General features: G+C 34.0%; 15 protein-coding genes and 5 pseudogenes across 20 annotated transcripts, besides 2 other annotated features; 7 read left to right on the top strand and 13 right to left on the bottom strand.

Annotated features, from left to right (window-relative positions):
* Positions 1 to 7,912: part of a mobile genetic element that runs on past the window's edge.
* On the bottom strand, positions 183 to 598 carry TVAGG3_0575510 (uncharacterized protein; the record flags this gene model as incomplete). The annotated part of the gene is made up of 1 exon (XM_051238989.1): positions 183 to 598. A coding segment is annotated over one exon (416 nt), but the record flags the coding sequence as incomplete, so codon positions are not given.
* Positions 1,574 to 2,189, bottom strand: TVAGG3_0575500 (annotated as a pseudogene). The gene has a single exon. A coding segment is annotated over exon 1 (616 nt).
* Positions 2,343 to 2,744, bottom strand: TVAGG3_0575490 (annotated as a pseudogene). The gene has a single exon. A coding segment is annotated over exon 1 (402 nt).
* On the bottom strand, positions 3,375 to 4,348 carry TVAGG3_0575480 (annotated as a pseudogene). Its single transcript has one exon. A coding segment is annotated over exon 1 (974 nt).
* On the bottom strand, positions 5,128 to 5,280 carry TVAGG3_0575470 (uncharacterized protein; the record flags this gene model as incomplete). Its single annotated transcript, XM_051238988.1, has 1 exon — positions 5,128 to 5,280. The coding sequence occupies one exon, from the start codon at positions 5,278 to 5,280 to the stop codon at positions 5,128 to 5,130; it is 153 nt and encodes a 50-aa protein (XP_051096812.1).
* TVAGG3_0575460 (uncharacterized protein) lies at positions 5,718 to 6,273 on the top strand (the record flags this gene model as incomplete). Its single annotated transcript, XM_051238987.1, has 1 exon — positions 5,718 to 6,273. A coding segment is annotated over one exon (556 nt), but the record flags the coding sequence as incomplete, so codon positions are not given.
* Positions 6,674 to 7,066, bottom strand: TVAGG3_0575450 (phage tail repeat-like family; the record flags this gene model as incomplete). Its single annotated transcript, XM_051238986.1, has 1 exon — positions 6,674 to 7,066. The coding sequence occupies one exon, from the start codon at positions 7,064 to 7,066 to the stop codon at positions 6,674 to 6,676; it is 393 nt and encodes a 130-aa protein (XP_051096810.1).
* A 1,563-nt stretch (positions 7,913 to 9,475) lies between the features above and the next one.
* TVAGG3_0575430 (uncharacterized protein) lies at positions 9,476 to 9,838 on the bottom strand (the record flags this gene model as incomplete). The annotated part of the gene is made up of 1 exon (XM_051238985.1): positions 9,476 to 9,838. The coding sequence occupies one exon, from the start codon at positions 9,836 to 9,838 to the stop codon at positions 9,476 to 9,478; it is 363 nt and encodes a 120-aa protein (XP_051096809.1).
* Positions 9,839 to 9,968: 130 nt separating this feature from the next.
* Positions 9,969 to 10,796, bottom strand: TVAGG3_0575420 (phage tail repeat-like family; the record flags this gene model as incomplete). The annotated part of the gene is made up of 1 exon (XM_051238984.1): positions 9,969 to 10,796. One exon carries the CDS (start codon positions 10,794 to 10,796, stop codon positions 9,969 to 9,971), a length of 828 nt encoding a protein of 275 aa, XP_051096808.1.
* Positions 10,797 to 15,522: 4,726 nt separating this feature from the next.
* Positions 15,523 to 15,885, top strand: TVAGG3_0575410 (uncharacterized protein; the record flags this gene model as incomplete). Its single annotated transcript, XM_051238983.1, has 1 exon — positions 15,523 to 15,885. The coding sequence occupies one exon, from the start codon at positions 15,523 to 15,525 to the stop codon at positions 15,883 to 15,885; it is 363 nt and encodes a 120-aa protein (XP_051096807.1).
* Positions 15,886 to 15,903: 18 nt separating this feature from the next.
* TVAGG3_0575400 (serine threonine-protein phosphatase family) lies at positions 15,904 to 16,146 on the top strand (the record flags this gene model as incomplete). Its single annotated transcript, XM_051238982.1, has 1 exon — positions 15,904 to 16,146. The coding sequence occupies one exon, from the start codon at positions 15,904 to 15,906 to the stop codon at positions 16,144 to 16,146; it is 243 nt and encodes an 80-aa protein (XP_051096806.1).
* Positions 16,147 to 16,149: 3 nt separating this feature from the next.
* On the bottom strand, positions 16,150 to 16,476 carry TVAGG3_0575390 (uncharacterized protein; the record flags this gene model as incomplete). Its single annotated transcript, XM_051238981.1, has 1 exon — positions 16,150 to 16,476. One exon carries the CDS (start codon positions 16,474 to 16,476, stop codon positions 16,150 to 16,152), a length of 327 nt encoding a protein of 108 aa, XP_051096805.1.
* Positions 16,477 to 16,557: 81 nt separating this feature from the next.
* TVAGG3_0575380 (uncharacterized protein) lies at positions 16,558 to 16,998 on the bottom strand (the record flags this gene model as incomplete). The annotated part of the gene is made up of 1 exon (XM_051238980.1): positions 16,558 to 16,998. A coding segment is annotated over one exon (441 nt), but the record flags the coding sequence as incomplete, so codon positions are not given.
* Positions 16,999 to 17,136: 138 nt separating this feature from the next.
* Positions 17,137 to 24,667: part of a mobile genetic element that runs on past the window's edge.
* TVAGG3_0575370 (phage tail repeat-like family) lies at positions 17,410 to 18,282 on the top strand (the record flags this gene model as incomplete). The annotated part of the gene is made up of 1 exon (XM_001291817.1): positions 17,410 to 18,282. The coding sequence occupies one exon, from the start codon at positions 17,410 to 17,412 to the stop codon at positions 18,280 to 18,282; it is 873 nt and encodes a 290-aa protein (XP_001291818.1).
* TVAGG3_0575360 (uncharacterized protein) lies at positions 19,250 to 19,651 on the top strand (the record flags this gene model as incomplete). The annotated part of the gene is made up of 1 exon (XM_051238979.1): positions 19,250 to 19,651. The coding sequence occupies one exon, from the start codon at positions 19,250 to 19,252 to the stop codon at positions 19,649 to 19,651; it is 402 nt and encodes a 133-aa protein (XP_051096803.1).
* TVAGG3_0575350 lies at positions 19,841 to 20,421 on the top strand (annotated as a pseudogene). Its single transcript has one exon. A coding segment is annotated over exon 1 (581 nt).
* Positions 21,300 to 22,448, top strand: TVAGG3_0575340 (DNA/RNA polymerases family; the record flags this gene model as incomplete). Its single annotated transcript, XM_051238978.1, has 1 exon — positions 21,300 to 22,448. A coding segment is annotated over one exon (1,149 nt), but the record flags the coding sequence as incomplete, so codon positions are not given.
* TVAGG3_0575330 lies at positions 22,627 to 22,871 on the bottom strand (annotated as a pseudogene). Its single transcript has one exon. A coding segment is annotated over exon 1 (245 nt).
* Positions 23,215 to 23,880, bottom strand: TVAGG3_0575320 (HNH endonuclease family; the record flags this gene model as incomplete). The annotated part of the gene is made up of 1 exon (XM_051238977.1): positions 23,215 to 23,880. The coding sequence occupies one exon, from the start codon at positions 23,878 to 23,880 to the stop codon at positions 23,215 to 23,217; it is 666 nt and encodes a 221-aa protein (XP_051096801.1).
* Positions 23,912 to 24,496, bottom strand: TVAGG3_0575310 (uncharacterized protein; the record flags this gene model as incomplete). Its single annotated transcript, XM_051238976.1, has 1 exon — positions 23,912 to 24,496. The coding sequence occupies one exon, from the start codon at positions 24,494 to 24,496 to the stop codon at positions 23,912 to 23,914; it is 585 nt and encodes a 194-aa protein (XP_051096800.1).

The following is a 24,667-nucleotide window of genomic DNA, read 5'->3' as shown; positions in this document are numbered from 1 at the left end:
TTTACGTTCATGTTTGACAAAACATTTACGAAGAAGAAGTTTCGACAAAACATTTACGATGAAGAAGTTTCGACAAAACATTAATATATAAAATTCATGAAAATTCATGAGGTGAGAAAACAGGTGAGATGTCACATTCTAACATAAACTTTATTTTTACTGAATTTAGCAACAACTTTCTCTCAATTGGAGCTGTAGCATACTCTTTGCGTAAGCGGTTCAGACCTTCTTCGAAGTCTTGGTCTCTCTTGGACTGAGATTGGAATTGTGGGGCAGGTTTTTGCATAAACATCCAAGGGTTGGAGCTGTAGCATACTCTTTGCGTAAGCGGTTCAGACCTTCTTCGAAGTCTTGGTCTCTCTTGGACTGAGATTGGAATTTGAATTGGGGTGGAGCTTGCTGGAACATCCAAGGGTTGGGGAAGTAAGGCATAGGCTGAGGAGGGTAGTTCGGGAAGCCTTGTGGTAGGTAGTAACCTTGAGGTGGAAATTGGTAGTAATTTGGATTGAGATTGGAATTGCTGGAACTGAGGTGCAGGGGCTGGTGCTTTCGGTTCTTCTGGATTGAGATTGGACTCGGTTGGTGGGACGTCGGACATTCGTTTGTGGCTTAACCGTCGGACCACAACGATAAAAATCTCTGCTACTAGCAGTACTGCTACTGACAGTAGCAGTACTTTTTCTGACAGTAGCAGTACTTTTACTGACAGTAGCAGTACTTTTACTGACAGTAGCAGTACTTTATCGTCGAAAACCCTCTCAAATTTTCCTTTTTACTGCTCCTAGCAGTACTGCTACTGACAGTAGCAGTACTTTTTCTGACAGTAGCAATGGTCGAGGTCGAACCTACCGACGAGGCAATTTACCTAATTGAAATTAACGAGCTTGTTAAAGACTTCCTCAGGCAGAATGTAAAAGGCAAGCTTGTTAACTGTTGGATAACGGGAAGGGCTGCCTTGAATCTCGAGACTTCGACTGGAATTCCAATTCAAATACCAGACGGGACAGCCTACGACGACATAAAGGACGCCAAAAGAGAAGCTCTTGTTAAGTTCCTAAACAAGCGTCCTTGGATAAAAATACCAAACAGAGAGAGTCCAATTCCACGAATTATACAAATTCTCAAGGGTCTCCTTCACTTCTTGGGTCAACCATTCTACATAACCTGTGAAGGCGACATCCAACCAGTTCAGTAAACATCTCATTTTAACTCACTTTTTTATGTTTTTTGTGAAAAAGGTCAAAAATAAATTGTTTTCATGAAAATTCAAGAGGTGAGAAAACAGGTGAGAAAAGAGGTGAGATGTCACCTCTTCACCTAAACATTATTTTTCAATACTTTTTCAGCACTTTTCTGTAGTTATATATGAAAGACAATTCGAGATAAAAGTCATATACAATGGAATAATATGTTGCACACCATTTGTTGTGAACCAAACTTGAAAGTCAGAGAAACTGTTACTAGATGGTTCGTAGAATTTAGAAGCAAAGTCATAAAAGTCCTTACCAATACATAGAAAACTATTGTTGCTTGAACTGAAACTTGCATGACACATAACATTTGAGGGTCAAACACGTTTCTATAAACCATCAAATCTGCTGGTGGAAGTATAAATTTAAATGGACCATCTGGTGGTAATGGTTCGTTCTGGTTTAGTAACCGAAGAAATTGTGCCCAAGAACGTTTGTCTACTTCCCAAAATAAAAACTCTGTATCTCTTGGAGGGTTAATTTCAATCTTTTGAAATGAAACGGTGGAGTTCATCTTGTCATATTCTAGTTTCAGATAGTATGTTCCATTTAGTAAAGAGTTGTATTTTTTTTGAAATTCCCAATAATATTTGTTCATTTGAGTTTGAAAGTCATTTAGAGTTTTCTCAAGACTTTCGTCTGAACGAACTGTAAAGATTTTCATTTCGTCAAATTTGTCTATTAGACCATCAGAACCTTTATACTGCCCATGAAAATATACTGCGAACATAAATGCGTTAGTTCTATTTGAAAACAAAACTCTTCTAAATCCTATTGCCTTTGCATCTGAAGGACTTTGAAGCCAACGAATTGATAGTCAAACCTGTATGCTCGGGATGAAATTTCTTCATCTGATAGATTCCTACCAGCATTTGTAAAGATATAGTCTAACGGTTTTGTATCTGCTACTTTTGTTCTTTGTTTTTCAACCTGAAGCATTTAATATATGTTAAAAATATATTGTTTTAAAATGGTATCCATTTCATATTTCTCATATAACAAACAAGTTTCCTAACGGTCTTCTCCAACAAACTCAGCGTACATACATTTCAAATAAAATTTTAAAAATGTCACTTTTTAAAAAATAATTTTTTATTTCATGCAATGTTTTATTTCTGTGCCGTCTTCAAGTATGCCCCAATATTTCCTTTTCGATTATTACATGAACTTCGGAAAATACCTTATCTAGCTTAAAACAGCCCATCTTTTCACCAACCATTCCCATTTCAATGAGTTTGTTGTATCCTTCTTCGTTCGTCATGAGTGCGTCAATGTTCTCATAGTAAACCACAACTTTGGATTTGACTTCGAGAGAAGAATTTGTTGTAGTTGTCAAGGACTGCTTTTGCGAACTGAGGGTAAGACCAATGTTCGACAATAGGTTTTAATGTGGTTACTAAGCCACTTTGACCTTGAGTGAATTCGTACTTCAAAACAAAAGGAGAAAACCTTTTCAACAAAGTTGTCGACCTTCTCATAATGTTTACTCTTCATCTTGAGGTTTTTTAATGGAATATCCCCATGTCGAATTCATAAGCAATTTGAGTGTCATTGCAAGTTTGGGGTTTGAAGCTTTCCTAATATCATACAGTTGTTGTATGACTTTTCCAACTGTATAGTTCCTTCCCGGAACTCACCATCTTCGTTTGGAATTCCAGTCGGAATATATTGGACAAACCTCATGTATGCAGCGTTAAGGTCGACATAGTATATCTTTTCGTTTGAGTCGAACTTGTCGCAACCAATTGGTCCAGTTTGTGGAAATTCAAGTGAGTCTCTTATCTTCTGAGAAACTTCTCCTGTTATCTCATAAACATCGTCGAAGCAACCTGTTTCATATAAAACCTTCTGACCTAACTCAGATGCTCTCCAATACAATTTGACGTCAATTGGATGCTCAATGGAAGTTTATTTATAGCATCTTGAAGTTCTTGCAACCTCATTGGAAGTTCTTCTGGTTCAGGTTGGTATCCGAACAATCCAACTCCTTGTGGAATTGTGTACTTCTTTTGTACTAGAACTTTGTCTGGAACAACTTTTGGTCTTGCTAACAGTGAAAAGTTTGTTTCGTCTTTTGGTACAAAAGTTTCTGTCAGCTTGTCATCTGGAATTGGTTCCAACAAACCTTCTCGAAAAGAATGTTTACAGCTCTGACAATGTTGCACTTGCCTTTTCCGAACAATGGGTTTGTAAGACTTTCGTTCAACATGAAGTGGTTGTGGACAATTACAATCTTCAACCATGGTAAATTGAACTCAACAACATAGTCGTCATGTGAAGAACCTTTAGCTGTAGGTATGTTGACTCGGATATTGACATTTGCCAACGGTGCAATTTTGCCAATTGACCTCTGAGAATGTACCTTGTCTTCACACATGACTCAAGATACTTCATCTTCTCTTCTGTAACAAGACCAGAGTTCCTGAGACATGTGAGAATACAAGGTTCATTGACAATTGTTTCAATTGAATTGTAAATTCCATACCTTGTCAAGTCAATGTCAGACTTATTTATGAAGGGGAAGTATCCAGCATGTTGTCTGACTGCTTGAGGGTTAGGTTGGTACCATTCGAACTTGACACTTGCAATTCCTTCAATTGCATTCAAAATGTCTGAGTCTGAGTCAACCATTTGTTCTCTCTTTGTAGTCTTGAAAGCGTCAAGAAGTTTTGCGGCTGTTTGTTCATTGCCATGTGCATAGTAAATGTGACCATCCAAATCTGTTATGGTCAATTTGAGATTGTGTCCTTTCTTATTTCCGTCTTGAATTGCAGCAAGTACTCCCATGAAGCCTTCTTTGTTCTTTCCTTCGTCAAAGTTTACTGTAAAGGTTCGACCAGATGTAATTTGACTTCTAACTTCACGGTACTTTTCATATGCATATCTTGTTCTTTCCATGGGAGCATGACCATCCTCTGCACTACCTTTTTTCCTTCTCAAAGGATGCAATTGTTCGTCATGTTTCCAGTAGAATCTGGCAAAGCCGTCGTGTCCTTCAACTTGAGGTTCACTAACATCGAAAGGCATGTCCATAAGACGTTCTTCTTCTAACCTCTCTAGTCTGTTTGGATAATTGCACGTGCTGTTTCCAAATCCATTTCGTAGCGAAGACCAGACAATTTGTCATAGACTTTTATGGGTCTTCCCTTCCTATATTTAAAATTCTTCGAAACTCTCCAACCATATTTTTGTAACTCTGCTTTTATTCTAGCAGATTTTCTATCCATTCTATATGGGGCATTTTTTATAAAAATAAAAAAATATTTTTTTCTTTACTTTACATAACCGCCTGCTGCCATAAGTCTTTGACGCCAACCCATACCAGCTAATGAAGGTTGACTTGGTTTAGTTTGGAAACTAAACTTTGGTTTTGGTTTATTCTTCAGTTTTTGGTTTTTCTTCTTCTATCGGTTTTTCGTCACTTTTCGGTTCCTCGGGCTGTGCCCACCTGCAGGAACAGTTGTGTCGTCAACATCTTCATAAATATCATATGCCATTTGTTTTTGTTTTTCCTTTCAACTTTTTGTGTTTGTTGTAAAGTTTAGAATATTTCGACTCTAAGTCAATGAGATGTTCTATAATGAACTGTTGGTCAGTGAAGTAAACTTTTCCATCTGTTGTCTCAAAAGCTCCTTCAGACTTCAATATTTTATTTGTGAGAGTCTGTTTCTTTTTGAGATACTAGCCGTTCCATTTCTATGAAAAGTGACTTTATAGTTAGGGTTTGTATTTCCAGACCTGGCACTTTCTATTATTGAATTTTTCTCTTCATCTGTAAGTTCTTTGACAGTTTTTGACAATGGTTCTGAACTTTTTGTTTGTGGTGTCAAATCTACCGTTTCAACTTCTTCGGTCATTTTCAGGTCCGTAAAAAATTTTAGTTTGGTTTGTTTTCAACTGGTTGTTGTTGTTTTTTAAGTCGGTCTAAAACTTCCTGAGGTATAGGAAGAACTTGACAAACACGTGGTGTAACTGCTGGAAGTCGACAAATCCATCTTGAACCCATTTGTCTCAATGCTGTATTGTTCATTTCATCTCAGTAAAAAATTTTACATTCCCCACGTTTGAGGCGGTTGAGGTTGGTTATTGTTTACCCATTGTTGTGCATGGTTATATCCTCTGTTAAAGAATCTTTCACCTTGGTCCATATAGTGTCCTGCTTGGTTATAGTAGTCATTTGCTTTGTTATAATAGTTTCCTGCTTGTCTTCCTACATTGTCCATCCATCCTTGAACTTTTCCTCTTGTTTCAGGATTTGGAATAAGATTTGTTGCATCTCGTGCTACCTCCCAACCTTTCTGTACAGTTTGTATAATAGGTTGTGCTTTCTCTTAAGTATACCTAATGTACTCAAAATCTTCCTTCCAATTCCAAATGCACCTCTGGCTATTGTTCCCACTGCGGGCAAAAATCTGGATGCAACTCCTGCTAATGCGCCAAATAAACCCATTTCTTATAGGGTAAAAAATGACGAATCCAAACAAGGACCCCTATGTTTCTAAAGCGACAAAGAAAGCACTCATGGTAAAAATCTTTAGTTCAACACCAAATGCTTGGTTTATGGATATCTTGGAAAACATTCCGAGGTATAGAGAAGATGGACCACCATACTGGTTAATATTTGTCGGTCAAAACACAAGATACTGTGAAGCCATACCATTATGGTCCAAAAATATTTTAGATGTGAAAACTGCTTTGACAATATTCGTTGACAAATACCATCCAACAAAACTGACATCTGACTGTGAAAGTTCTTTCAAATCAGATGATATTAAAAACTATCTGCGTTCAAAAAATGTAAACCAATATTTCATTGTCGACCAAAACCATTCTGCTCTTGGTGTCATTGACGGTTGTATAAAAATGTTAAGAGACTTAAACCAACCACAAGGTGGTGAAGCAAATGAAATGTCATATGACGACAAATATAGACACTTCTCCATGGCAAAGATGAGACAAGTTTTAAATATTTACAATAACCGTAAACAAAAAGGTTTGGGAAACCACTCCCCCGAAGAAATGAAAAACAACCCTGACTTAGAGAAAGACTATATATTTAATAATTTAGTCAAAAGAGACAAACAAGAAAGAATGCCGGGCTTCAAACTTCAGAAGGGTGACAAAGTAAAAATAGAAATACCTAAACGCGACCCATATGAAAATACTATTGACTATGACAACAATGGGAACTCGACAGGTACTCACATTCGTGTTCGTAAAAATAGAAGAAAGTATACAAGAGAATATTATGAAGTTTTAGGCAAACATGGCAAAATGTACACACTGCAAGCAGAAGATAAAACTACTATTGTCAGACCTCGTTTCAAACTTGTCAAAGTTCAAGGTGGTATACTTTCAAAGACAGTTCCTAACAAATATAAGACAACTCCTGACGAATATGCTAAAGAAGTTGAAAATGACGACTAAGCAATTCTATACCATGCGTAAACTGTCATGTAAGGTGGCATGTATTCTTTACTTTGTCCCGTTGTTTGCGTATATCCTGAAACGTGATGTGTATGGTCTCCTTCTCCCCAAGTGTCATCCCAGTAACAATTTATAGCAAACTTAACGTCGTCTTTAACATCATATCCTTTACCTTTTGTCATTCCTGTCCAACCCCAATATCTATGCCTATGCCAACCTTCTTGAGATGTACTTAAATTTATGTAATGACTGTGTGCAGGTAAATTTTCACCTGAAATCGTTTTACTTCCACCTGTTTCCTTTGAAGAGTTTGCACAATACAAAAACCTGTCGACTATTTGTTCCCATGCACCAACACCAAACATTACTTGAGGACCTCTTGCATCCATAGATGTATAAATAGAACCTACTGGGTTCATTAAATCAAACATATGAGATAATATAGGATTGTCTCTTTTGAACTTAAAATATAGCGCAACCATTTCGGGTTTCTTCTGGTTTGTGTTAGAATATTTTTTATAATATAATCTTATGTTTTCAGGGTAGGTAAAGTCTTGACTATAATATTTATTTTTGTCATCTATATAATAATATACTATTCTCGTTTTTTCTATTGCATTATATCTTTTATATCTATAATAATCTAAATATAATGTTAACTTTTGTTCATCTGCATGTAGTGCTCCGCCGTCATATCCATAGTCATAATAATATGGTATTGGAGCTGGGTCAGGCAATGTCATATCTGCCATTTCATAAACTCTTAAATATTTCTTTTGTTCGTCTCCATATAAGTTCAAGTAACAGTTGTTGTCTAATGGAACTTTAACTTGTGTACTATCATTCTTTTTATAGCTTACATACATTTCATTGTTATTTTTCGGAATGAGTTTATACCGTGTACCATTTTTTAAGGACTGTACCAACTGCCATCTAAAATATTTGTTTTCTTCATTGACAGAAAAGTCACCAACAATAGTTTCAATATTTTTTGTTCCAACTAAACTTTGGTATATTTCGTTAACATATGTTTTATCTGCTTTCTTCTCAAGGCTAACGTTTAAGTCTGTTATTTCAGATATAGAATGTGTATGTCCAACGTCACTTTTCCTGTTTAAGGTTTCTTGTAAGTTTGTAATATTTGCAATGGTATGTGTATGTCCAACGTCACTTTTCCTGTTTAAGGTTTCTTGTAAGTTTGTAATATTTGCAATGGTATGTATATGAGTCTTTTTAGAATATTCGTTTTCAGCTCTTGTCACTTCACTTGACATTTTATTGTCAACATATGTTTTGTCTGCTAGTTCAGGATGAGTATGTTCTTTTGTTGCATAAGCATTGTTAGCTCTTTCTTCTTCTTTTGCTATTGCATCGTCTACATATTCTTTGTCAGCTTTGTTGTCAACATCTGCCTTCAAAAGAAGTTCATTTATAGGTTTCTCGTTTAAAGTTCCTTTTGTTGGATTTATACAGACAGTATGGTTCTTATTGTCTTGAAATAGAAACTCATCTGTCATTGGGTTTAATGTCAGTTTTAAGTTTCCTTCTTTCAATGACTCAGATATCTTAGAATAGTTTGAAAAGTTTGTTGTGTTCTTATTTAGAGCTTGCATAATGAGTTGTCGGTTGTGTTGTATTTCTCTCATGGAAGCAATATCTTTCGACATTTTTATTCTAGATAAAATATGCTTCCAATAGAAAAAGAAAATTCAAGAGTTGCTACAACTAAACCATTAGATGAACTTTTTACTAATGTCGGTCAAAAGTTTGAGACAGAGACCGTAAAGCATGAAGGCTATCGTTTTGACTACCCATTAAGATGGCTAAGAGACCCATCTGTCACAAAAGCTATTGGCTTTCGTAGAATAAAATTTGTGTCTGTAGAAGATAAAAGTTTTCCATTTATTGTAAGGTTTCATATAGATTATATATCTGAAGGGAAACGAAAAATGTGGGAAGAAATTGAGCTAATACAAGTTGACCTTTCATCTTCTTACAGACTGCGTTAAAAAATATAGAAGATAAAATAAATTCATGTTATGCAAAATATGCTGATGAATATGCAAATACCGAGAGCACACTTTATGTGAGAATTGTATATGACAAACAAAATTCACAAGTGTCATTTCAAATCTACGAAAACAATCCAAATAAAGACGAACAAATATATACAGAATTCACTGCAATGTCATGGTATTATTTGCAAAGAATGTTAAATCAGAAAGTCAAACTTCCTTTAGCAAATATTTACAGTCGATATGCAAGAGATGAACCATATTTATTTAAAGATGTTTTTCGACCCAGCTGCTATTATTGTTCATGCTTCATTTTCTGGCGCCCAAAACTCTTTCTTATGCTTGGCAAATGACTTTTACGAAAAACCTACAAAGTTATACGAACCACCAAGTGGAAGTATTTCAGACTTTCAAGTATGGTTTACTACAGATGGAAGAAAAAGAATAATTCCATTATACCATGCGTTTTACTTAGAACTTAGTTTCATATACAACTACTATCGAACGGTAAAAATATAATTTTTTAATACGGTTGAGGTGTTGGATTTGGTTGCCAACTAGACTGTGGTGCAGGTTCAGGCTGTTGTATAACAGGAGCTTGTCTTCTGGTTCAGGGTCTTTAGGTATAATACCAACGAACTGACCTACTCTTTTACCAATATTTTTGACTCCGTTCCAAATTCCTCTTCCGACAGATTTTATTCCATTCCATATACCTCTTCCAACTCTTCTGAAGAAGTTTCCAATACTACTGAAGAAACCCATTTTACTATATGTAAAAATCTAATGTCCGCCTAGTCTCTTACGTTTCCTGTTGAGTTCCATAGCATTCTTTAACTGGAGCTCATACATTCTGTTTCTCCTCTGGTAGAAAACATATTCTGGGTCAACTCCTGTGTTCGCGTCATCTGCATAAAGTTGTTTATATCCCACTTCAGGGTTTGTATAAAACTCTTTCCATCTCATATTTGCATACCATGGTGGCAAACCTAACGCAGCGTCATTTGACATGGCAGTTTGCATTTGTACATCTGTTGGCACTTGACCATAGTTTGCCATTGCAGTTTGTATTCTAACTTCATTTGGAATATTCTCTGGGTTTGGTTGTCCAGGTTGCTGTGCATTCGCTAAGTTCTGTGCGTCCATTTAATATTAGATAAAAATATCTCTTACGAGTACATATACTGAACATTTGCAGGCATTGGTTCATCTTCATATTCTCTGTACTTTTCTGCCACGTCAAATAAATAAATGACACAATGGAAAAAACCTAAAACTAACAATCCGATTTCAAACCACATTTACTTACTAATAAAATTTCTTTATTGTGACACTTTCTCCAGTTTATAGGACCTCTCTCATATTCTATCTTGTCATATATAAACTCATAGTCATGTATGTCCTCTAACCATCTCATAACGGTTTCCAAACCACTTTTATCGGATGTAAAGTAAAAGCATGGATGGTTATGTATAACGTCTAAAGTTTCTAAAGAGTCTCTCAAAGTCCAGTCTACTTGGTATTGAAAATCCCATGTGTTATAGAACGGCGGGTCCACTATAAAGAAAACATTTTCCTTGTCTTTATATTTTTCATACAACTCTGTCCAATGACATCTCACAAACTCTATACCCTCAATATATTTTTCTATGTTCTCTTTGAAAACATTTGTATAGTTAAGATATAAAACTTTTGACATAAGTGTTTCAATGTCATGAACTCTTATAGAACCACTATATAATAGTCTAGCAGATATACTATCCCAGTCTATATATTCTGCTTTTTTCAAAACCTCTCTCACAATATTTTTCTTATCTAATGGTATACGTTCCATCTTACCTATAGGTATCTTTTCTTTTAACTCTTTCAATATATTGTTTGTGTCTGGAATATGTTTGAGACGGTCCATATAGTTGTCGAAGTCATTGCATATAATCTTTGAGTCTGGGAATATTATATGGCACAAATGGGATATATAGAAACTTCCACCGAACAAATCTACAAATGTTAGACCATTCGGTAGTTTCTTAAGTTCTCTCAATATAATATCTTTACATCTACTCTTATTTCCAAAGAACGGTAACGGTGGTTTTGTAAAATTCATTTATATATAATAATAAAAATGTTTTTACCCGAAAAGTGACAGAAAAGTTACAAAACATGAAAACATATATAATTTGTGAAAAGTGACACATTATATAATGTTTTCGACCCAGAAGACTAACAATTTTCCGAATAAAAACTTCATTTATACTAAACATCTTCGGGGCTAGAGGGCGCAACGCGCCTGGAAGCCCTCCGAATAAAAACTTCATTTATTACTAAACATCATCAGGGCTAGAAGGGGCGCAGCCCCTGGAAGCCCCACTACCTTTTTTTTTTTTTTTTTTCAATGATTAATATGAAAAGAAAGAGAATTCTATAAAACAATGATTAATATGAAAAGAAAGAGAATTCTATAAAACAATGATTAATATGAAAAGAAATATTATTATATAAAACAATGATTAATATGAAAAGAAATATTATTATATAAAACAATGATTAATATGAAAAGAAAGAGAATTAGATAAAACAATGATTAATATGAAAAGAAAGAGAATTCTATAAAACAATGATTAATATGAAAAGAAAGAGAATTCTATAAAACAATGATTAATATGAAAAGAAAGAGAATTCTATAAAACAATGATTAATATGAAAAGAAAGAGAATTCCATAACACAATGATTAATATGAAAAGAAAGAGAATGTCATAAAACAATGATTAATATGAAAAGAAATATTATTATATAAAACAATGATTAATATGAAAAGAAAGAGAAAGTAATAAAACAATGATTAATATGAAAAGAAAGAGAAATTCATAAAACAATGATTAATATGAAAAGAAAGAGAAATTCATAAAACAATGATTAATATGAAAAGAAAGAGAAATTCATAAAACAATGATTAATATGAAAAGAAAGAGAAAGTAATAAAACAATGATTAATATGAAAAGAAAGAGAATTCCATAAAACAATGATTAATATGAAAAGAAAGCGAATTCTAAAAAACAATGATTAATATGAAAAGAAAGAGAAAGTAATAAAACAATGATTAATATGAAAAGAAATATTATTATATAAAACAATGATGAATATGAAAAGAAAGAGAAAGTAATAAAACAATGATTAATATGAAAAGAAATATTATTATATAAAACAATGATTAATATGAAAAGAAAGAGAATTAGATAAAACAATGATTAATATGAAAAGAAAGAGAAAGTAATAAAACAATGATTAATATGAAAAGAAATATTATTATATAAAACAATGATTAATATGAAAAGAAAGAGAAAGTAATAAAACAATGATGAATATGAAAAGAAAGAGAAAGTAATAAAACAATGATTAATGAAAAGAAAATATTATTATATAAAACAATGATTAATATGAGAAGAGAAATTCATAAAACAATGATTAATATGAAAAGAAAGAGAATTCTATAAAACAATGATTAATATGAAAAGAAAGAGAAAGTAATAAAACAATGATTAATATGAAAAGAAAGAGAATTAGATAAAACAATGATTAATATGAAAAGAAAGAGAAAGTAATAAAACAGTGATAAATATGAAAAGAAATATTATTATATAAAACAATGATTAATATGAAAAGAAAGAGAATTCCATAAAACAATGATTAATATGAAAAGAAAGAGAATAAGTTTCATGTTAACATCTGCACCATGATCAACTAGGAATTGGACAATTTCTATTGAATTCGCTTTGATGGCAATACTAAGAGGGCATTCATTAATATCGAGAGAAATTCATAAAACAATGATTAATATGAAAAGAAAGAGAATTCTATAAAACAATGATTAATAAGAAAAGAAAGAGAATTCTATAAAACAATGATTAATATGAAAAGAAAGAGAATTCTATAAAACAATGATTAATATGAAAAGAAAGAGAATGTCATAAAACAATGATTAATATGAAAAGAAATATTATTATATAAAACAATGATTAATATGAAAAGAAATATTATTATATAAAACAATGATTAATATGAAAAGAAAGAGAATTCTATAAAACAATGATTAATATGAAAAGAAAGAGAAAGTAATAAAACAATGATTAATATGAAAAGAAATATTATTATATAAAACAATGATTAATATGAAAAGAAATATTATTATATAAAACAATGATTAATATGAAAAGAAAGAGAATTAGATAAAACAATGATTAATATGAAAAGAAAGAGAAAGTAATAAAACAATGATTAATATGAAAAGAAATATTATTATATAAAACAATGATTAATATGAAAAGAAAGAGAAAGTAATAAAACAATGATGAATATGAAAAGAAAGAGAAAGTAATAAAACAATGATTAATATGAAAAGAAATATTATTATATAAAACAATGATTAATATGAAAAGAAAGAGAAAGTAATAAAACAATGATTAATATGAAAAGAAAGAGAATTAGATAAAACAATGATTAATATGAAAAGAAAGAGAAAGTAATAAAACAATGATTAATATGAAAAGAAATATTATTATATAAAACAATGATTAATATGAAAAGAAAGAGAATGTTATAAAATAATGATTAATATGAAAAGAAAGAGAAAGTAATAAAACAATGATTAATATGAAAAGAAATATTATTATATAAAACAATGATTAATATGAAAAGAAAGAGAAATTCATAAAACAATGATTAATATGAAAAGAAATATTATTATATAAAACAATGATTAATATGAAAAGAAAGAGAAAGTAATAAAACAATGATTAATATGAAAAGAAATATTATTATATAAAACAATGATTAATATGAAAAGAAAGAGAATTCTATAAAACAATGATTAATATGAAAAGAAAGAGAATTCTATAAAACAATGATTAATATGAAAAGAAATATTATTATATAAAACAATGATTAATATGAAAAGAAAGAGAAAGTAATAAAACAATGATTAATATGAAAAGAAAGAGAATTAGATAAAACAATGATTAATATGAAAAGAAAGAGAAATTCATAAAACAATGATTAATATGAAAAGAAATATTATTATATAAAACAATGATTAATATGAAAAGAAAGAGAAAGTAATAAAACAATGATTAATATGAAAAGAAAGAGAATTAGATAAAACAATGATTAATATGAAAAGAAAGAGAATAAGTTTCATGTTAACATCTGCACCATGATCAACTAGGAATTGGACAATTTCTATTGAATTCGCTTTGATGGCAATACTAAGAGGGCATTCATTAATATCGAGAGAAATTCATAAAACAATGATTAATATGAAAAGAAAGAGAAATTCATAAAACAATGATTAATATGAAAAGAAATATTATTATATAAAACAATGATTAATATGAAAAGAAAGAGAAATTCATAAAACAATGATTAATATGAAAAGAAATATTATTATATAAAACAATGATTAATATGAAAAGAAAGAGAATTCTATAAAACAATGATTAATATGAAAAGAAAGAGAATTCTATAAAACAATGATTAATATGAAAAGAAAGAGAATTCTATAAAACAATGATTAATATGAAAAGAAAGAGAAATTCATAAAACAATGATTAATATGAAAAGAAAGAGAAAGTAATAAAACAATGAAAAAAAAAAAGGTAGTGGGGCTTCCAGGCGCGTTGCGCCCTCTAGCCCATAAGAAATTTTGCCCAAGACCCAAGAGGAGGACCGAACCCCAGCCGACCAGCCGGTGACAAAACCAAAACTGTTGTTATTTACATCATATTAATGGTGTCGCTTTTCACAAATTATATATGTTTTCACGTTTTGTCACTTTTCCATCACTTTTCGGGTAAAAACATTTTTATTATTATATATAAATGAATTTTACAAAACCACCGTTACCGTTCTTTGGAAATAAGAGTAGATGTAAAGATATTATATTGAGAGAACTTAAGAAACTACCGAATGGTCTAACATTTGTAGATTTGTTCGGTGGAAGTTTCTATATATCCCATTTGTGCCATATAATATTCCCAGACTCAAAGATTATATGCAATGACTTCGACAACTATATGGACCGTCTCAAACATATTCCAGACACAAACAATATATTGAAAGAGTTAAAAGAAAAGATACCTATAGGTAAGATGGAACGTATACCATTAGATAAGAAAAATATTGTGAGAGAGGTTTTGAAAAAAGCAGAATATATAGACTGGGATAGTATATCTGCTAGACTATTATATAGTGGTGCTATAAGAGTTCATGACATTGAAACACTCATGTCAAAAGTTTTATATCTCAACTATACAAATGTTTTCAAAGAGGACATAGAAAAATATATTGAGGGTATAGAGTTTGTGAGATGTCATTGGACAGAGTTGTATGAAAAATATAAAGACAAGGAAAATGTTTTCTTTATAGTGGACCCGCCGTTCTATAACACATGGGATTTTCAATACCAAGTAGACTGGACTTTGAGAGACTCTTTAGAAACTTTAGACGTTATACATAACCATCCATGCTTTTACTTTACATCCGATAAAAGTGGTTTGGAAACCGTTATGAGATGGTTAGAGGACATACATGACTATGAGTTTATATATGACAAGATAGAATATGAGAGAGGTCCTATAAACTGGAGAAAGTGTCACAATAAAGAAATTTTATTAGTAAGTAAATGTGGTTTGAAATCGGATTGTTAGTTTTAGGTTTTTTCCATTGTGTCATTTATTTATTTGACGTGGCAGAAAAGTACAGAGAATATGAAGATGAACCAATGCCTGCAAATGTTCAGTATATGTACTCGTAAGAGATATTTTTATCTAATATTAAATGGACGCACAGAACTTAGCGAATGCACAGCAACCTGGACAACCAAACCCAGAGAATATTCCAAATGAAGTTAGAATACAAACTGCAATGGCAAACTATGGTCAAGTGCCAACAGATGTACAAATGCAAACTGCCATGTCAAATGACGCTGCGTTAGGTTTGCCACCATGGTATGCAAATATGAGATGGAAAGAGTTTTATACAAACCCTGAAGTGGGATATAAACAACTTTATGCAGATGACGCGAACACAGGAGTTGACCCAGAATATGTTTTCTACCAGAGGAGAAACAGAATGTATGAGCTCCAGTTAAAGAATGCTATGGAACTCAACAGGAAACGTAAGAGACTAGGCGGACATTAGATTTTTACATATAGTAAAATGGGTTTCTTCAGTAGTATTGGAAACTTCTTCAGAAGAGTTGGAAGAGGTATATGGAATGGAATAAAATCTGTCGGAAGAGGAATTTGGAACGGAGTCAAAAATATTGGTAAAAGAGTAGGTCAGTTTGTTGGTATTATACCTAAAGACCCTGAACCAGAAGAACAAGCTCCTGTTATACAACAGCCTGAACCTGCACCACAGTCTAGTTGGCAACCAAATCCAACACCTCAACCGTATTAAAAATTATATTTTTACCGTTCGATAGTAGTTGTATATGAAACTAAGTTCTAAGTAAAACGCATGGTATAATGGAATTATTCTTTTTCTTCCATCTGTAGTAAACCATACTTGAAAGTCTGAAATACTTCCACTCGGCGGTTCATATAACTTTGTAGGTTTTTCGTAAAAGTCATTTGCCAAGCATAAGAAAGAGTTTTGGGCGCCAGAAAATGAAGCATGAACAATAATAGCATCTTGGTCGAAAACATTTTCATATGTTCCATTAGGGTTTTCGACTTCATAAAAGTCTGGGTGTACTGGATATGCTGCAGGCTGATTTAACATCCTCATAAATCTATACCATGCCAAGTTGTTATATTTTGTAGAAATATAAACGTTTTCTCCAAGGTCTTCTATTTTATTGATTTTAACAGTTGCATTTTTCCTGTCATAAATAATATCGAGATGGTATTCTCCTTCGTCAATGTTATACTGGTTTGCATATTCGATATAGATGTCGTTTATTTTTTCTTGAAAAGCTTGAAGAGTTGTTTCTAAGTTTACAAGCAAACTAACTTGTAAAAGTTTTCCCTGTTCAAATTTCTCATACGTATGTTTTTCTTTGTTATAGTATCGAACTTCAAAACCGACCGTAAATGGGAAACCATGTATGGCTTCTGAAATGAACTTCATTCTACGAAAGCCAATAGCTTTTGTGACAGATGGGTCTCTTAGCCATCTTAATGGGTAGTCAAAACGATAGCCTTCATGCTTTACGGTCTCTGTCTCAAACTTTTGACCGACATTAGTAAAAAGTTCATCTAATGGTTTAGTTGTAGCAACTCTTGAATTTTCTTTTTCTATTGGAAGCATATTTTATCTAGAATAAAAATGTCGAAAGATATTGCTTCCATGAGAGAAATACAACACAACCGACAACTCATTATGCAAGCTCTAAATAAGAACACAACAAACTTTTCAAACTATTCTAAGATATCTGAGTCATTGAAAGAAGGAAACTTAAAACTGACATTAAACCCAATGACAGATGAGTTTCTATTTCAAGACAATAAGAACCATACTGTCTGTATAAATCCAACAAAAGGAACTTTAAACGAGAAACCTATAAATGAACTTCTTTTGAAGGCAGATGTTGACAACAAAGCTGACAAAGAATATGTAGACGATGCAATAGCAAAAGAAGAAGAAAGAGCTAACAATGCTTATGCAACAAAAGAACATACTCATCCTGAACTAGCAGACAAAACATATGTTGACAATAAAATGTCAAGTGAAGTGACAAGAGCTGAAAACGAATATTCTAAAAAGACTCATATACATACCATTGCAAATATTACAAACTTACAAGAAACCTTAAACAGGAAAAGTGACGTTGGACATACACATTCTATATCTGAAATAACAGACTTAAACGTTAGCCTTGAAAATAAAGCAGACAAGAACCATACACATACAAGTTTTACAACTGTTGCTATAGAAAGTATTGAAGGAACGGTTGAAGAAACTGGTGGGGATGTATTATATTATAAACCTCCTAACTTTCCACAAGGTTTAACATCGGATGACGACATAACGACGATGAGAAACATTAGATGTAAAGATGTTTATGTCATGAAGGATGAACATAATATTAAATTCACTGCTCAAGATTTATATGACAAGAAAGCAGACAAAACAGAGCTTCAAACATTAAAGACAGAAATACTTCAAACATTATATCCTATAGGCTCTATTTATACGTCAATGAACTCAACAAATCCAGAAACAGTTCTGGGTTTTGGAACTTGGACTCAAATAGTCGACAGGTTTTTGTATTGTACAAACTCTTCAAAGGAAACAGGTGGAAGTAAAACGATTTCAGGTGAAAATTTACCTGCGCACAGTCATTACGTAAGATTAACTACATCTGAAGGTGGTTGGCATAAGCATAGATATTGGGATTGGAGAGGAATGACAAAAGGTAAAGGATATGATGTTAAAGAGGACGTTAAGTTTGCTATAAATTGTTACTGGGATGACACGCAGGGAGAAGGAATCCATTCACATTTCGTTACAGGATATACACATACAACGGGACAAAGTAAAGAATACATGCCACCTTACATGACAGTTTACGCATGGTATAGAATTGCTTAGTCGTCATTTTCAACTTCTTTAGCATATTCGTCAGGAGTTGTCTTATATTTGTTAGGAACTGTCTTTGAAAGTATACCACCTTGAACTTTGACAAGTTTGAAACGAGGTCTGACAATAGTAGTTTTATCTTCTGCTTGCAGTGTGTACATTTTGCCATGTTTGCCTAAAACTTCATAATATTCTCTTGTATACTTTCTTCTATTTTTACGAACACGAATGTGAGTACCTGTCGAGTTCCCATTGTTGTCATAGTCAATAGTATTTTCATATGGGTCGCGTTTAGGTATTTCTATTTTTACTTTGTCACCTTTCTGAAGTTTGAAGCCCGGCATTCTTTCTTGTTTGTCTCTTTTGACTAAATTATTAAATATATAGTCTTTCTCTAAGTCAGGGTTGTTTTTCATTTCTTCGGGGGAGTGGTTTCCCAAACCTTTTTGTTTACGGTTATTGTAAATATTTAAAACTTGTCTCATCTTTGCCTGGAGAAGTGTCTATACTTGTCGTCATATGACATTTCATTTGCTTCACCACCTTGTGGTTGGTTTAAGTCTCTTAATATTTTATACAACCGTCAATGACACCAAGAGCAGAATGGTTTTGGTCGACAATGAAATATTGGTTTATTTTTTGAACGCAGATAGTTTTTATATCATCTGATTTGAAAGAACTTTCACAGTCAGATGTCAGTTTTGTTGGATGGTATTTGTCAACGAATATTGTCAAAGCAGTTTTCACATCTAAAATATTTTTGGACCATAATGGTATGGCTTCACAGTATCTTGTGTTTTGACCAACAAATATTAACCAGTATGGAGGTCCATCTTCTCTATACCTCGGAATGTTTTCCAAGATATCCATAAACCAAGCATTTGGTGTTGAACTAAAGATTTTTATCATGAGTGCTTTCTTTGTCGCTTTAGAAACATAGGGGTCCTTGTTTGGATTCGTCATTTTTTACCCATAAGAAATGGGTTTATTTGGCGCATTAGCAGGAGTTGCATCCAGATTTTTGCCCGCAGTGGGAACAATAGCTAGAGGTGCATTTGGAATTGGAAGGAAGATTTTGAGTACATTAGGTATACTTAAAGAGAAAGCACAACCTATTATACAAACTGTACAGAAAGGTTGGGATGTAGCACGAGATGCAACAAATCTTATTCCAAATCCTGAAACAAGAGGAAAAGTTCAAGGATGGATGGACAATGTAGGAAGACAAGCAGGAAACTATTATAACAAAGCAAATGACTACTATAACCAAGCAGGACACTATATGGACCAAGGTGAAAGATTCTTTAACAGAGGATATAACCATGCACAACAATGGGTAAACAATAACCAACCGCAACCGCCTCAAACGTGGGGAATGTAAAATTTTTTACTGAGATGAAATGAACAATACAGCATTGAGACAAATGGGTTCAAGATGGATTTGTCGACTTCCAGCAGTTACACCACGTGTTTGTCAAGTTCTTCCTATACCTCAGGAAGTTTTAGACCGACTTAAAAAACCTAAACAACCAGTTGAAAACAAACCAAACTAAAATTTTTTACTGATGAAATGACCGAAGAAGTTGAAACGGTAGATTTGACACCACAAACAAAAAGTTCAGAACCATTGTCAAAACCTGTCAAAGAACTTACAGATGAAGAGAAAAATTCAATAATAGAAAGTGCCAGGTCTGGAAATACAAACCCTAACTATAAAGTCACTTTTCATAAATGGAACGGCTAGTATCTCAAAAAAGAAACAGACTCTCACAAATAAAATATTGAAGTCTGAAGGAGCTTTCGAGACAACAGATGGAAAAGTTTACTTCACTGACCAACAGTTCATTATAGAACATCTCATTGACTTAGAGTCGAAATATTCTAAACTTTACAACAAACACAAAAAGTTGAAAGGAAAACAAAAACAAATGGCATATGATATTTATGAAGATGTTGACGACACAACTGTTCCTGCAGGTGAGGTAAAGTCGAGGAACCGAAAAGTGACGAAAAACCGATAGAAGAAAAAAACCAAAAACTGAAGATAAACCAAAACCAAAGTTTAGTTTCCAAACTAAACCAAGTCAACCTTCATTAGCTGGTATGGGTTGGCGTCAAAGACTTATGGCAGCAGGCGGTTATGTAAAGTAAAAAAAAAAATATTTTTTTATTTTTATAAAAATGCCCCCATATAGAATGGATAGAAATCTGCTAGAATAAAAGCAGAGTTACAAAGATATGGTTGGAGAGTTTCGAAGAATTTTAAATATAGGAAGGGAAGACCCATAAAAGTCTATGACAAATTGTCTGGTCTTCGCTACGAAATGGATTTGGAAACAGCACGTGCCAATTATCCAAACAGACTAGAGAGGTTAGAAGAAGAACGTCTTATGGACATGCCTTTCGATGTTAGTGAACCTCAAGTTGAAGGACACGACGGCTTTGCCAGATTCTACTGGAAACATGACGAACAATTGCATCCTTTGAGAAGGAAAAAAGGAAAAGGTGAAGACGCACATGCTCCCATGGAAAGAACAAGATATGCATATGAAAAGTATCGTGAAGTTAGAAGTCAAATTACATCTGGTCGAACCTTTACAGTAAACTTTGACGAAGGAAAGAACAAAGAAGGCTTCATGGGTGTACTTGCTGCAATTCAAGACGGAAATAAGAAAGGACACAATCTCAGATTGACCATAACAGATTTGGATGGTCACATTTACTATGCACATGGCAATGAACAAACAGCCGCAAAACTTCTTGACGCTTTCAAGACTACAAAGAGAGAACAAATGGTTGACTCCGACTCAGACATTTTGAATGCAATTGAAGGAATTGCAAGTGTCAAGTTCGAATGGTACCAACCTAACCCTCAAGCAGTCAGACAACATGCTGGATACTTCCCGTTCATAAATAAGTCTGACATTGACTTGACAAGGTATGGAATTTACAATTCAATTGAAACAATTGTCAATGAACCTTGTATTCTTACATGTCTCAGGAACTCTGGTCTTGTTACAGATGAGAAGATGAAGTATCTTGAGTCATGTGTGAAGACAAGGTACATTCTCAGAGGTCAATTGGCAAAAATTGCACCGTTGGCAAATGTCAATATCCGAGTCAACATACCTACAGCTAAAGGTTCTTCACATGACGACTATGTTGTTGAGTTCAATTTACCATGGTTGAAGATTGTAATTGTCCACAACCACTTCATGTTGAACGAAAGTCTTACAAACCCATTGTTCGGAAAAGGCAAGTGCAACATTGTCAGAGCTGTAAACATTCTTTTCGAGAAAGGTTTGTTGGAACCAATTCCAGATGACAAGCTGACAGAAACTTTTGTACCAAAAGACGAAACAAACTTTTCACTGTTAGCAAGACCAAAAGTTGTTCCAGACAAAGTTCTAGTACAAAAGAAGTACACAATTCCACAAGGAGTTGGATTGTTCGGATACCAACCTGAACCAGAAGAACTTCCAATGAGGTTGCAAGAACTTCAAGATGCTATAAATAAACTTCCATTGAGACATCCAATTGACGTCAAATTGTATTGGAGAGCATCTGAGTTAGGTCAGAAGGTTTTATATGAAACAGGTTGCTTCGACGATGTTTATGAGATAACAGGAGAAGTTTCTCAGAAGATAAGAGACTCACTTGAATTTCCACAAACTGGACCAATTGGTTGCGACAAGTTCGACTCAGATGAAAAGATATACTATGTCGACCTTAACGCTGCATACATGAGGTTTGTCCAATATATTCCGACTGGAATTCCAAACGAAGATGGTGAGTTCCCGGGAAGGAACTATACAGTTGGAAAAGTCATACAACAACTGTATGATATTAGGAAAGCTTCAAACCCCAAACTTGCAATGACACTCAAATTGCTTATGAATTCGACATGGGGATATTCCATTAAGAAACCTCAAGAGATGAAGAGTAAACATTATGAGAAGGTCGACAACTTTGTTGAAAGGTTTTCTCCTTTTGTTTTGAAGTACGAATTCACTCAAGGTCAAAGTGGCTTAGTAACCACATTAAAACCTATTGTCGAACATTGGTCTTACCCTCAGTTCGCAAAGGCAGTCCTTGACAACTACAACAAATTCTTCTCCGAAGTCAAATCCAAAGTTGTGGTTTACTATGAGAACATTGACGCACTCATGACGAACGAAGAAGGATACAACAAACTCATTGAAATGGGTTTAGTCGGTGAGAAGATGGGTCAATTCAAATTGGACAAAATTTTCACCGAAGTTCATGTCCTCTCCAAGCGTAAGTACTGGGGCATACTTGAAGACGGCACAGAAATAAAACATTGCATGAAATAAAAAATTTTTATTCGAATTTGAATTAAAATGTGGGAATTCTTGGGAACGGGAAAGGCTTATTTACTTGAGGAACAGGTAAAGGTGGTGGAGGTGGAGGTGGTGGCAACCAGTCCATTTTATATTCCTTCCTAGTAATTTCCGTTTAATTTCATGGTCGCCCTCGGAGTCTTTGAATCGGACAGGTCGAGTTACACCATTCTTGGTCTCAAACTCATATATAACCTGTTTGTCTGTATTTTCGTCGACTATGGCACGAGACACGAACATTGACCAAACGGACAAAAAGTGTCATTTCGGATGGTCATGCAGCCAATCGCATTCGAGCACTTCGAAGAAGCCTTACGTTCCAAGGGAGAGGGTGTCTGGTGCAAGGCAGAGGTCATGAAACTCTACGAGCAGTACATCCTCAATGCCTGGGAGGACAAATCGTCCTTGGATTGGCAATTCTACCAACTTCTCTGGGACGACCTCCTACGCAACTGGGATGACGAAAGAGTCCAATTCAAAGGTCGGGAACTAATTTTGCAAATTGACCTTAATTTCACATACTTATCCAAATAAACACCTAAATTTACTTGGGGTTTCCCCCTAAAATAAAATTTTTTTACTCTTAGAACCACTCGAGGTTCTCCTTACGGTTGTTGAGCTTGTCACCGTCAATGTGTCTGACCTTCGTCTTCTTGCCTGGATTTGGAACCCATTGAATTGCGACAAGCTTGCCCATGGAGATTGAACCGCGATTCCGAAGGTTAAGGTTCAAGTGTCCCAAGTTGTTGAGGACTGGGGTTAGAACCTTGCCGGTCTCCCTGTTGCGGATTTTGTATGGGTAGGGTTGGGAAATTTCGTAAGTGTCATCGGCAACAAGGGTTGCCCAAACTTCCTCTTCTTCGTGTTTCTCTTCTTCCTCGACAATTCCTTCTTCAATTCTGTGTTCACGAATTACGGTGTTGGAGGTTCTGTCCTTTCCGAGTACCTTCCAGATGGCATCTATCTCTTCGAAGAAACGGTAGATGAGTCTGGAAAGGTCTCGGTTCTCTCTCTCGTAATTGCGCAAGGTTTCCGCGAAATCGTTCAGGCATTTCTCATTGGAAGCTTGGTTCATGAGGACATCGGCTTTGAGCTTGGTCATCTCTGTCATAAGACAACTTTGGAGAGTCTTAATGGTGTTTGTCAGATGAGCTTTCAATTGGGCAATTTGAATTTGAATTGGGCGCTTGTCTGGCAACCTTGAAAGGACATCTGCCATTGAGTTTGGCTTCGGTGCTTGTTCGGACATCGAAAAATGAAGTGGTTTGAGAATGACGGTTTTACTTCAAAAAGCTTGTTATGACAGTTAAGTCATACAACAAGTTTAAAATAATATCTTGTTCTTCTTCTGAACGTTTGTTGTCTCTTCCGATAAAAGTTTGGAACATGAGAACCAAAAAACGTTTTTTGAGATTGCGGAAGAGTTCAGGCAAACGTTCATATTCCGGAGATGTTGGGAGCAGTTCGAAACATCTGAGCTGACTTTCGGACAAAATTGGGACAATGTCAGAAAATTCATCTTTGGTCGGACTGCTTGAAGGTAAGTCCCTTACATGTAAGTAGCTCTGGTAAAGTCTTCTCATTTCTGCTAACTTTTGGAGTATAGCTTCGTAGTTTAGAAGTTTTAATTTTAAATGTCTTATTCCACTCTTGACATCTAAACGGTAACTATCCATGAGGTCAAGAGTAGCTTTGGTAGCTTTAAGTGGAGCTATCTGTTCCTTGACTCCTGCAATTTTGGTTGCAATTGTGATTTGAGCTCCTTCAAGTTCGCCGTCTATGTCGTTCTCAACGTCTTCAACTATGGCTTGAAACTCTTCATCGGTCCATTGAGATTGGTGTGGGACGAATTTAACTTGCTTCATTCAAAAAATGAAAAAAAATGTTTTTACTCTAAACGTTAAGGTTTACTGAACTGGTTGGATGTCGCCTTCTGAGGTTATGTAGAACGGCTGACCCGAGAAGTGAAGGAGACCCTTGAGAATTTGGCTCATTCTTGGGAAAGGGTTCTCCTTGTTTGGAAGTAGTATCCAAGG

This window comes from Trichomonas vaginalis, chromosome II, assembly GCF_026262505.1.
Source record: "Trichomonas vaginalis G3 chromosome II, whole genome shotgun sequence".
NCBI classification, from domain to species: domain Eukaryota; phylum Parabasalia; order Trichomonadida; family Trichomonadidae; genus Trichomonas; species Trichomonas vaginalis.
This window is presented reverse-complemented; position numbering and strand designations above follow the sequence as displayed.